Raw genomic sequence first — 13,156 nt, 5'->3', positions numbered from 1 at the left:
GTGTGTGTGTGTGTGTGTGTGTGTGCGAGAGAGCACGGCATCAAGACAGATATAGTGTTGGAGTGCATGTGTGTTCACACAGTCTCCAATCTGTCGATTTCAACGTATTTATTTAGCACCAACGCAGTCTTTATAGTTATCAATGATCATTTAACCAAAATGCTCCAACCATATTGCAGCATCTTTAAAATGGACTCTATGAGAGTCAACTGTCACCTCTCAGTTGTTGTTCTGAAGAGCAGAATGGAACAGCCCTTTATGGCCTCCTGCAATTCTATTGCCGTAGAAATAGAATTGAATCAAATCCATTTGTATGGATCACATGTGCCGAACACAACTGGTGTACAGTGAAATGCTTGCTTCCGAGTTTTTACCAACGATGCAGAGTTTAAAAATGTAAAAGTCAAATCAAATAAAATACACAAGAATGGAGCTATTTACAGGGAGTATCAGTACCAGATCAATGTGGAGCTATATACAGGGAGTACCAGATCAATGTGGAGCTATATACAGGGAGTACCAGTACCAGATCAATGTGGAGCTATATACAGGGAGTACCAGATCAATGTGGAGCTATATACAGGGAGTACCAGATCAATATGGAGCTATATACAGGGAGTACCAGATCAATGTGGAGCTATATACAGGGAGTACCAGATCAATGTGGAACTATATACAGGGAGTACCAGATCAATATGGAGCTATATACAGGGAGTACCAGATCAATATGGAGCTATATACAGGGAGTACCAGATCAATATGGAGCTATATACAGGGAGTACCAGATCAATGTGGAACTATATACAGGGAGTACCAGATCAATGTGGAGCTATATACAGGGAGTACCAGATCAATATGGAGCTATATACAGGGAGTACCAGATCAATATGGAGCTATATACAGGGAGTACCAGATCAATGTGGAACTATATACAGGGAGTACCAGATCAATATGGAGCTATATACAGGGAGTACCAGATCAATATGGAGCTATATACAGGGAGTACCAGATCAATATGGAGCTATATACAGGGAGTACCAGATCAATGTGGAACTATATACAGGGAGTACCAGTACCAGATCAATGTGGAGCTATATACAGGGAGTACCAGTACCAGATCAATGTGGAGCTATATACAGGGAGTACCAGTACCAGATCAATGTGGAGCTATATACAGGGAGTACCAGTACCAGATCAATGTGGAGCTATATACAGGGAGTACCAGATCAATGTGGAGCTATATACAGGGAGTACCAGTACCAGATCAATGTGGAGCTATATACAGGGAGTACCAGTACCAGATCAATGTGGAGCTATATACAGGGAGTACCAGATCAATGTGGAGCTATATACAGGGAGTACCAGTACCAGATCAATGTGGAGCTATATACAGGGAGTACCAGTACCAGATCAATGTAAAGTGACCAGGCATCAGGATAGATAATAATAAGGTAATTGAGGTAGATATGTACATGAAGGCAGGGTAAAGTGACTAGTCATCAGGATAGATAATAAGGTAATTGAGGTAGATATGTACATGAAGGCAGGGTAAAGTGACTAGGCATCAGGATAGATAATAATAAGGTATATGAGATAGATATGTACATGAAGGCAGGGTAAAGTGACTAGGCATCAGGATAGATAAAAATAAGGTATTTGAGGTAGATATGTACATGAAGGCAGGGTAAAGTGACTAGGCATCAGGATAGATAATAATAAGGTAATTGAGGTAGATATGTACATGAAGGCAGGGTAAAGTGACTAGGCATCAGGATAGATAATAATAAGGTAATTGAGGTAGATATGTACATGAAGGCAGGGTAAAGTGACTAGGCATCAGGATAGATAATAATAAGGTAATTGAGGTAGATATGTACATGAAGGCAGGGTCAAGTGACTAGGCATCAGGATAGATAATAATAAGGTATTTGAGATAGATATGTACATGAAGGCAGGGTAAAGTGACTAGGCATCAGGATAGATAATAATAAGGTATTTGAGGTAGATATGTACATGAAGGCAGGGTAAAGTGACTAGGCATCAGGATAGATAATAATAAGAGTAAAACAAAGAACAGAGTGGCAGCAGCAAATGAGGAGTGTAAAAGTGTGTGCGTGTACAGCATGTGTGTTTGTGTTGTGTCTGTATGGACGTGTGTGTGTGTGTGTGGGTATGTAGTTTTTGAATGTGTGAGGGATCTGTGTGGGAGTGACAGTGTAGTGTGAGGTGAGTGTGTATATGATGTGTATATAAAGTCTAGTAAGTGTGTGTAGGGTCAGTGCAAGATAGAGTCAGAGCAGACGGTTCAGGTACCATTAATTGATATTCATCAGTCTGGATATTTAGCGGTCTAGTGGCTTGGGGGTAGAAGCTGTCTCTTGGTCCGAGAGCCGATGTTCTGGTACCGTTTGCTGGACGGTAGCAGAGTGAACAGTCCATGACTTGGGAGGCTGGAGTCTCTGTCAATTTTTCGAGCCTTCCTCTGACACCGCCTGGTATAGAGGTCCTGGATGGCAGGGAGCTCGGCCCGAGTGACGTACTGGGTTGTCTAATAAGTAGAAGGAGAATCCCCATTCAAGTCAATGGCCTGTGATGTTATTTCTATGGCCTCTGCCTGTCTTCCGTTGTGCTGCCTGCCAAACGTGGCACATGGAGAAGGCAAACAAACTGTCTGAGGCTTTGCTCAGGGCGATGGAATTAGATTCACTGCTCATCTAGTCTGTATGTCTCACACACACACACACTATACGCACGACAGCTGTATTCTGACCCTATTCACAAACGACCTGACATTCAAGTCAAACACAAGCACATGGAGGAATAGAAGAGGACTCAAATCCAGGCCGTTTTACAGTCCGTTGAACAGACACATCTGAAGTCTAAAGTGGCTCCATTCAATTCAGTTTGAGTTCCATTGGAATTACTATCACTCATAGCGGAGAGGATCGAGGTAATGTGTAAGAACGTTTGCTCATATAACATTTGGTATGAGAAAAAGCTATTGGTACTGTTCTCTTTGATTCACTGATGCAGTCACTGTGGTGTATATGCGTCATTGGTGAGAGAGAAAGAACTAAGGAGTGAGTGTGAAGAATTCCTAGTGTGGGATGTCTGGCATTTGCTTCTGCTGAATGTGAGAGACTGTTGTGTGGGTGGAGCCAAGGACTTGTGACCCTTGGAAGTGCTTAGTGGGTAGTAGGGGAAAGGCCATGATTTAGACGACCAGGATGTAATTGGTCAGATAGATACAATTTCACTTTATTTCAAGTGCATCTAAACGTTTCAGGACACTTGACAATATAATGAAATACACAACACTAGCTAACTTCTTTAAAGTGTGGATATTCTCAGAAGTTATGGGCTCTTTCCTCAGCTACTGAATGTGATTAATGAAAATAAAAAATGAAACAAAATGGCCGTTGGTTAGATGAGCTATTCGGGCTCATTTAAAATCTTTACAAAGTAGCTCAAACTATGAACAAAATGTTATTTTATAGCTTTTTGGCTTGTTTTTTTTGTCAGTGTTGAATGTTCGGTACAAGGCTGTACTGTGAGATTATATACTGATTTAACTTATAATTCACTTGTGATAATAACCTTTGTGTGTCTCTATGCGATAAGGCTTGTGAGTATGTGCATTGTGCCTTTGTAAATGTGCTTTGTTTGACTACATCTGTCAAGTCTCTTGTGTGCGTGCGCGTGTGTCATTGTCCTTGTCTCTGTGTTTATCTACAGAACTTCTAACCATATGCCTCTCCCTGTGTGTTCCAGTTCGACTCAGAGAGTTCAGGCTTCATCAGTACAGAGCGGTTCAGAGATCTGCTGGCGGCCCACGGCTCGGAGCTGGACCCTCACAAGCTGGAGGTTCTATTGGCCCTCGCCGACGGCAACGCAGACGGAAAGATCTGCTACCAGGACTTTGTCAACCTGGTGAGAGTCCCGAGTCACTTCATGTTACCATAGTAACTGATAATAGTGATTTGTATAAGCATAACATTGATTATACGTTACACCGATTGGTCATGTTGAGACATGAGAGGAAGTGGAGAGGAAGTGGTCTTATGATATCAACCCTCTATAAAGGCATCTACACCATGGATATTCCACGGTATTAGACAACACAGCTCGGTCTAAATTGGCAATTTCACACGTCGTCTAGCACCTGTTGTGTTTCAGGTGAGAGGTTGAACTCTTGACCCTGGACGGTGAAGTCATCTGGAGAAATAATCAATTGTTTGGAAACGTGAAAAGGTGTGGCCGGTAGGGGGTGGGTTTGTGAAAGTTCCCCAACTCTCCCCTCTCAATTTCCATTTCTCCTATTCTCTCTTTTGTCTTCTCCGCTTCCTTCAAAGCTGTCCATTATCTTGTACAGTGGGCTGAGAATGGGCCTGTGGGAAATTGTGAAAGAGGATCTTTGATTGGTCGGTCCAGGTCATGTGACAGGTCAAAGGTCAAGGCGAGGAACTGGAAGTGGGACAGAGGAATGAGGAACGAGGAACATGTTGTCAAGTGATGTGCGTGTGTGTATGTATGTGTGTGTGTTGGGGGGTGTGGCTGCTATTGTTACCCACAAAGACCCCTCACCCCCCCGTGGCTTTCACATTCACTGGAACCACAACAGAAGCCAAGCAGGATGAGGGAAGGATAGATGGAGAGAGGGAGGAGGAGGAGAAGTGGGAGTGGAAGACAGAGACAGGCTTGCTGGGGTTTATTTGCAGTTCCATCTTTACTTTGCTCAGCTGCCTATTCCATAAAGCTGTCAGCGTGATTGGGAGTTATTGCCTCGCTCTCTCTTTTCTCTCTTTCTACTTTTCCTTCTCTCTCTCGTATCTCTCTCGCTCTCTTTATCTCCCTGCCCCTTCTGTCCCTCTCCCTCCCTCTCCTCTCTCTCCCTCTCTTCCTCTCGCTCCTCTCCCTGACAGTATCTCCCAGTATAACAGTAGATTGTCCCTGGTCCCACAGTCCTTCTTGGAGAAATACCAATCTCTCTCTACCCTGCTCTCTTCTTCGCTGTCGGTGAATAGATAGAACGTCACTCCCTTTCTCTCTATTTTGATTGAAAATAAGAGGAGAAGAATTGCCCCTGCACTGCTGGAAGAAAGAAGACTGTGTCTTTATGCAGTTGGTGACCTGGAGAGGAATGTGTGTGTGTGTGTGTGTGTGTGTGTGTGTGTGTGTGTGTGTGTGTGTGTGTGTGTGTGTGCGCGCGGGTCCATTGTCATGTACAGTGGGTGCGTGTGTGTGGTGCAGAATGTGTATGTTTGGTACCGTTTGATCCAACTCTCTGTTGGCTTTGGGTTGGGAGTGGCCATGGTAACCTACAGTCATGAAGAATCCCACACTGTCTCTTGACTGCAATCAAGACTGACATAATTGGAGATCTGTTCAATTTGAACGGTCATTATAGATTGAAGAACAGTGTTATTGTAAACTACTTTTACGATCGGAGATATAAAAAGAACGAGAGAAATGTGTGAATGAGAGAGAGCGAGAGAGAGAGAGAGAAAGGTGGGAATCAGAGGGAGAGGAATCAGGGAGGGATAGAGAGAGAGGGACTTGTCCACATTCCATGTTCTATAGGAGGCTATGAATATTGCTGATCTGGGTAGAAGGGCTGCGTTGTCAGGCAGCTGCCGCCAGTACTTGGGACGAGGAGAAGGGCTCAGCGGTTGCTAGGTGATGACGGAGGCATTCTGTTGCTGGGGCGAGGTGGGAGGGTATGGCAGCGTGGTTGCTGTCACAGTGGGATGAAGGATGGTGCCCACGACTTAGGGGAGCTATGACGACACAATGGGGTGTTGTAGGGAAGCCAGCGATAGTGTAAAGACCTGTATGGCTGGAATTGATCCTAATTGAAAATAGACAATTATTTTATGGCCATGTTTCTATGACATTTCTGTCGCTCACATAAGAGAACTAAATTACTTATTGCAATGAAAGTCTCACTGAATGGACTAACTGTCAATGAAGCCTGACCTGCAGATGGACACTGGGTATTTGATTATGTATTTTGACAGACATCTGCACATGTGCTCATAAGTCTCACTCTCTCCAACCCTCTCTCTCTCTCTCTCTATTCCTCTCTCTCCCCTCTCCCATCCCTCCCTCTCTATAAATCTCCCCCCCCTTCTCCCTGCTAGATGTCCAACAAGCGCAGCAACAGCTTCCGGCGGGCCATCCTCCAGGGAAGTCGTCAGTTGAAGGGGGCCGGGGCCCTGGGGAGGAGGTGGGTCTGGGTCTGTCCCAGAGGCTGGTGAGGCACATCGCCTACGAGACCCTGCCCCGGGAGATCGACAGGAAGTGGTACTTTGACAGCTACACCTGCTGCCCACCACCCTGGCTCATCTTGGCTATCACCATTGCTGAGGTAACGTTCCGCTCATGGAGGGGTAAATCCTAAGTTCTACTTCAGTCAAATTTCCCTTAGTCATGCATGAATGTCAATGGGAGACTAAGTGAATATTCGACAGAAGTGTTGAGTTAGGACGTGCCCATGAGAGATTTAGGGCTTAGGTTCTTCAAGCATCTTTGATTAGGGTTTGATGCTGTAAAGTATCGGTTTTGATAACAAAGAGAACCCTATTGTTCAACTTCTGTATTCAAGATAGGGTGAATAGCGAGATAGCAACAGTATCATTTATCTTTTGCTCTTGGTTTCAACTCTCCATCGAGATAAGCCTTTGAAATCACTCTAGACTATTGTGAAACGCTACATTCTTCATGGAGACAACCTAAATATCTCTGTGAAAACTAAAACGTATCTCTTAGGCTAGTACCCAGGCTAGATCTTATCTTCCTCAACAATAACTTCCCCTTCCGTCCTCTAGGTGGCAGTGTTCATGTACTATGGCCTGCAGTTGGACCGCTGGGTGCTGCAGGTGTCCAGTCCCCACTTCCTAAGGGGCCCACTGCCATACCACCCCCAGCTACGGATTCAGGCCTGGAGATACCTCAGCTACGCCTTCATGCATGCAGGGTGGGTACCTAGCTTGGCTCGGGGAGGGTAAGACCCTCCTATAATCAGACTGTCCAAATATACATACAGTGCTTTGCGAAAGTATTCGGCCCCCTTGAACTTTGCGACCTTTTGCCACATTTCAGGCTTCAAACATAAAGATATAAAACTGTATTTTTTTGTGAAGAATCAACAACAAGTGGGACACAATCATGAAGTGGAACGACATTTATTGGATATTTCAAACTTTTTTAACAAATCAAAAACTGAAAAGAAAAATTGGGCGTGCAAAATTATTCAGCCCCCTTAAGTTAATACTTTGTAGCGCCACCTTTTGCTGCGATTACAGCTGTAAGTCACTTGGGGTATGTCTCTATCAGTTTTGCACATCGAGAGACTGAAATGTATTCCCATTCCTCCTTGCAAAACAGCTCGAGCTCAGTGAGGTTGGATGGAGAGCATTTGTGAACAGCAGTTTTCAGTTCTTTCCACAGATTCTCGATTGGATTCAGGTCTGGACTTTGACTTGGCCATTCTAACACCTGGATATGTTTATTTTTTAACCATTCCATTGTAGATTTTGCTTTATGTTTTGGATCATTGTCTTGTTGGAAGACAAATCTCCGTCCCAGTCTCAGGTCTTTTGCAGACTCCATCAGGTTTTCTTCCAGAAAGGTCCTGTATTTGGCTCCATCCATCTTCCCATCAATTTTAACCATCTTCCCTGTCCCTGCTGAAGAAAAGCAGGCCCAAACCATGATGCTGCCACCACCATGTTTGACAGTGGGGATGGTGTGTGCAGGGGGATGAGCTGTGTTGCTTTTACGCCAAACATAACGTTTTGCATTGTTGCCAAAAAGTTCAATTTTGGTTTCATCTGACCAGAGCACCTTCTTCCACATGTTTGGTGTGTCTCCCAGGTGGCTTGTGGCAAACTTTAAACAACACTTTTTATGGATATCTTTAAGAAATTGCTTTCTTCTTGCCACTCTTCCATAAAGGCCAGATTTGTGCAATATACAACTGATTGTTGTCCTTTCGCAAGGCACTGTACTTGCATACTACTTAGTATTTGGTGATGTATTGACCGTGCATGCTAATGCTAAGTATGAATATTGGGACAGTCTGATCAAATCAAATTTATTTATAAAGCCCTTCTTACATCAGCTGATATCTCAAAGTGCTGTACAGAAACCCAGCCTAAAACCCCAAACAGCAAGCAATACAGGTGTAGAAGCACAGGGGCTAGGATAAACTCCCTAGAAAGGCCAGAACCTAGGAAGAAACCTAGATAGGATCCAGGCTATGAGGGGTGGCCAGTCCTCTTCTGGCTGTGCCGGGTGGAGATAATAACAGAACATGGCCAAGATGTTCAAATGTTCAAAGATGACCAGCTGGGTCAAATAATAATAATCACAGTGGTTGTCGAGGTTGCAACAGGTGAGCACCTCAGGAGTAAATGTCAGTTGGCTTTTCATAGCCGATCATTCAGAGTATCTCTACCGTTCCTGTTGTCTCTAGAGAGTTGAAAACAGCAGGTCTGGGACAGGTAGCACGTCCGGTGAACAGGTCAGGGTTCCATAGCCGCAGGCAGAACAGTTGAAACTGGAGCAGCAGCACAGCCAGGTGGACTGGGGACAGCAAGGAGTCATCAGGCAAGGTAGTCCTGAGGCATGGTCCTAGGGCTCAGGTCCTCCGAGAGAGAAAAAGAAAGAAAGAGAGAAAGAGAGAGAGAATTAGAGAGAGCATACTTAAATTCACACAGGACACCGGATAAGACAGCAGAAGTACTCCAGATATAACAAACTGACCCTAGCCCCCCGACACATAAACTACTACAGCATAAATACTGGAGGCTGAGACAGGAGGGGTTGGGAGACACTGTGGCCCCATCTGACGATACCCCCAGACAGGGCCAAACAGGCGGGATATAACCCCACCTACTTTGCCAAAGCACAGCCCCCACACCACTAGAGGTATGTCTTCAACCACCAACTTACCATCCTGACACAAGGCCGAGATCTCGCCACGGCACAACCGTGGGGGGGCACCAACCCAGACAGGAAGATCACGTTAGTGACTCAACCCACTCAAGTGACGCACTCCTCCTAGGGACGGCATGGAAGAGCACCAGTAAGCCAGTGACTCAGCCCCTATAATAGGGTTAGAGGCAGAGAATCCCAGTGGAGAGAGGGGAACCGGTCAGGCAGAGACAGCAAGGGCGGTTCCTTGCTCCAGAGCCTTTCCATTCATCTTCACACTCCTGGGCCAGACTACACTTAATCATAGGACCTACTGAAGAGATGAGTCTTCAGTAAAGACTTAAAGGTTGAGACCTAGTCTGCGTCTCTCACATGGGTAGGCAGACCATTCCATAAAAATGGAGCTCTATAGGAGAAAGCCCTGCCTCCAGCTGTTTCCTTAGAAATTCTAGGGACAGTAAGGAGGCCTGCGTCTTGTGACCATGGTGTACATGTAGTTATGTACGGCAAGACCAAATTGGAAAGATAGGTAGGAGCAAGCCCATGTAATGCTTTGTAGGTTAGCAGTAAAACCTTGAAATCAGCCCTTGCCTTAACAGGAAGCCAGTGTAGAGAGGCTAGCACTGGAGCAATATGATCACATTTTTGGGTTCTAGTCAAGATTCTAGAAGCCGTGTTTAGCACTATTTGGAGTTTATTTAGTGCTTTATCCGGGATGCCAGAAAGTAGAGCATTGCAGTAGTCTAACCTAGAAGTTACAAAAGCATGGATGAATTTTTCGGCATCATTTTTGGACAGAAAGTTTCTGATTTTTGCAATGTTACGTAGATGGGAAAAAGCTGTCCTTGAAACAGTCTTGATATGTTCGTCAAAAGAGAGATCAAGGTCCAGAGTAACGCTGAGGTCTTTCACAGTTTTATTTGAGACAACTGTACAACCATCAAGATTTGTCAGATTCAACAGAAGATCTCTTTGTTTCTTGGGACCTATAATAAGCATCTCTGTTTTGTCCGAGTTTAAAGTCGAAAATTTGCAGCCATCCACTTGATTAGCCCTCCCTAGAGGCAGACTGGCTATCTGGCATTTTGGGCAAATGTAAGATGGGCTGGTCCATTTCTGTCTAACTTGGGTTTTTGCACAAAATGATATTATCTGGATAATAAAAATTAGCCAGTGTGCTAAAAATGCTAGGGCCGATTTCTGGTCCCAGTCTGCCCCTGGCCCTCCCCGAATCCTAACCTCTAATGTTTGTCAATCAAGTTGTGTGATGCTGCCACCACCATGCTTCATCGTAGGGATGGTGCCAAGTTTCCTCCAGACGTGATGCTTGGCATTCAGGCCAAAGAGTTCAATCTTGGTTTCATCAGACCAGAGTACCTTGTTTCCCATAGTCTGAGAGTCCTTTAGGTGCCTTTTGGCAAACTCTAAGAGGGCTGTCATGTGCCATTTACTGAGGAATGGCTTCTGTCTGGCCACTCTAACATAAAGGCCTGATTGGTGGAGTGCTGCAGAGATGGTTGTCCTCCACAGAAGAACTGTAGAGCTCGGGTTCTTGGTCACCTCCCTGTCCAAGGCCCTTCTCCCTTCGTTGCTCAGTTTGGCCGGGAGGCCAGATCTAGGAAGAGTCTTGCTGCAGAAATGTTTTGATACCTTTCCCCAGATCTGTGCCTTGTAGAAACATCTCAAGGATGATCAATGGAAACAGGATGCACCTGAGCTCTATTTCGAGTCTCATAGCAAATGGTCTGAATACTTATGTAAGTAAGGTATTTCTGTTTTTTTATGTTTAACCTGTTGCGACGAGCAATCCCGTATCCGGGATCGTAATTATAGCCTCAAGCTCATTACCATAACGCAACGTTAACTATTCATGAAAATCGCAAATTAAATGAAATAAATATATTGGCTCTCAAGCTTAGCCTTTTGTTAACAACATTTTCATCTCAGATTTTCAAAATATGCTTTTCAACCATAGCAAAACAAGCATTTGTGTAAGAGTATTGATAGCTAGCATAGCATTAAGCCTAGCATTCAGCAGGCAACATTTTCACAAAAACAAGAAAAGCATTCAAATAAAATAATTTACCTTTGAAGAACTTCAGATGTTTTCAATGAGCAGACTCTCAGTTAGATAGCAAATGTTCAGTTTTTCCAAAAAGATTATTTGTGTAGGAGAAATCGCTCCGTTTTGTTCATCATGTTTGGCTAAGAAAAAAACCCGTATCCGGGAGTGTAATTATAGCCTCAAGCTCATTACCATAATGCAACATGAACTATTAATGAAAATCGCAAATGAAATTAAATAAATATATTGGCTCTCAAGCTTAGCCTTTTGTTAAACAACACTGTCATCTCAGATTTTCAAAATATGCTTTTCAACCATAGCAAAACAAGCATTTGTGTAAGAGTATTGATAGCTAGCATAGCATTAAGCCTAGCATTCAGCAGGCAACATTTTCACAAAAACAAGAAAAGCATTCAAATAAAATCATTTACCTTTGAAGAATTTTGGATGTTTTCAATGAGGAGACTCTCAGTTAGATAGCAAATGTTCAAGATTATTTGTGTAGGAAAAATCGCTCCGTTTTGTTCATCACGTTTGGCTGAGAAAAACCCCAGAAAATTCAGTCATCAAAACGCCAAACTTTTTTCCAAATTAACTCCATAATATCGACAGAAACATGGCAAACGTTGTTTAGAATCAATCCTCAAGGTGTTTTTCACATATCTATTCGATGATAAGTCATTTGTGGCAGTTTTGTTTCTCCTCTGAATCACATGGGAAAATACATGCAGCTGGAGATTACGCACCAATTTCGACGAAGGACACCAGGCGGACACCTGATAAATGTAGTCTCTTATGGTCAATCTTCCAATGATATGCCTACAAATACATCACAATGCTGCAGACACCTTGGGGAAACGACAGAAAGTGTAGGCTCGTTCCTGGCGCATTCACAGCCATATAAGGAGACATTGGAACACAGCGCCACAAAAATCTGGCTCACTTCCTGTTTGAAGTTTCATCTTGGTTTCGCCTGTAACATTAGTTCTGTGGCACTCACAGACAATATCTTTGCAGTTTTGGAAACGTCAGAGTGTTTTCTTTCCAAAGCTGTTAATTATATGCATAGTCGAGCATCTTTTCGTGACAAAATATCTTGTTTAAAATGGGAACGTTTTTTTATCCATAAATTAAAAGAGCGCCCCCTATATCTTCAATGCCATACAGCACTCCTTCCGTGGCCTCCAACTGCTCTTAAACGCGAGTAAAACCAAATGCATGCTTTTCAACCGATCGCTGCCTGCACCCGCATGCCCGACTAGCATCACCACCCTGGATGGTTCCGACCTTGAATATGTGGACATCTATAAGTACCTAGGTGTCTGGCTAGACTGCAAACTCTCCTTCCAGACTCACATCAAACATCTCCAATCGAAAATCAAATCAAGAGTCGGCTTTCTATTCCGCAACAAAGCCTCCTTCACTCACGCCGCCAAGCTTACCCTAGTAAAACTGACTATCCTACCGATCCTCGATTTCGGCGATGTCATCTACAAAATGGCTTCCAACACTCTACTCAGCAAACTGGATGCAGTCTATCATAGTGCCATCCGTTTTGTCACCAAAGCACCTTATACCACCCACCACTGCGACTTGTATGCTCTAGTCGGCTGGCCCTCGCTACATATTCGTCGCCAGACCCACTGGCTCCAGGTCATCTACAAGTCCATGCTAGGTAAAGCTCCGCCTTATCTCAGTTCACTGGTCACGATGGCAACACCCATCCGTAGCACACGCTCCAGCAGGTGTATCTCACTGATCATCCCTAAAGCCAACACCTCATTTGGCCGCCTTTCGTTCCAGTACTCTGCTGCCTGTGACTGGAATGAACTGCAAAAATCACTGAAGTTGGAGACTTTTATCTCCCTCACCAACTTCAAACATCAGCTATCCGAGCAGCTAACCGATCGCTGCAGCTGTACATAGTCTATTGGTAAATAGCCCACCCATTTTCACCTACCTCATCCCCATACTGTTTTTATACTGTTTTTTTTATTTTTTTTATTTTTTTTTATTTACCTTTCTGCTCTTTTGCACACCAATATCTCTACCTGTACATGACCATCTGATCATTTATCACCCCAGTGTTAATCTGCAAAATTGTATTATTCGCCTACCTCATGCCTTTTGCACACATTGTATATAGACTGCCCA

The 13,156-nt window shown here is 44.0% G+C and overlaps 1 protein-coding gene across 1 annotated transcript in view; it reads left to right on the top strand.

Annotated features, from left to right (window-relative positions):
- Positions 1–13,156, top strand: part of LOC115142463 (rhomboid-related protein 3-like) — a 53,042-nt gene that overhangs the window by 28,614 nt on the left and 11,272 nt on the right. The window contains 4 exon segments of the mRNA XM_029681950.2: positions 3,772–3,930; positions 6,141–6,218; positions 6,221–6,367; positions 6,828–6,976. Coding sequence (XP_029537810.2) covers positions 3,772–3,930; positions 6,141–6,218; positions 6,221–6,367; positions 6,828–6,976 — 533 coding nt within the window.

This window comes from Oncorhynchus nerka, linkage group LG15 (assembly GCF_034236695.1).
Source record: "Oncorhynchus nerka isolate Pitt River linkage group LG15, Oner_Uvic_2.0, whole genome shotgun sequence".
Taxonomy (NCBI): Eukaryota; Metazoa; Chordata; class Actinopteri; order Salmoniformes; family Salmonidae; genus Oncorhynchus; species Oncorhynchus nerka.
The sequence above is the reverse complement of the archived record's forward strand: the minus strand, read 5'-3'. Positions and strand labels throughout refer to the sequence as shown.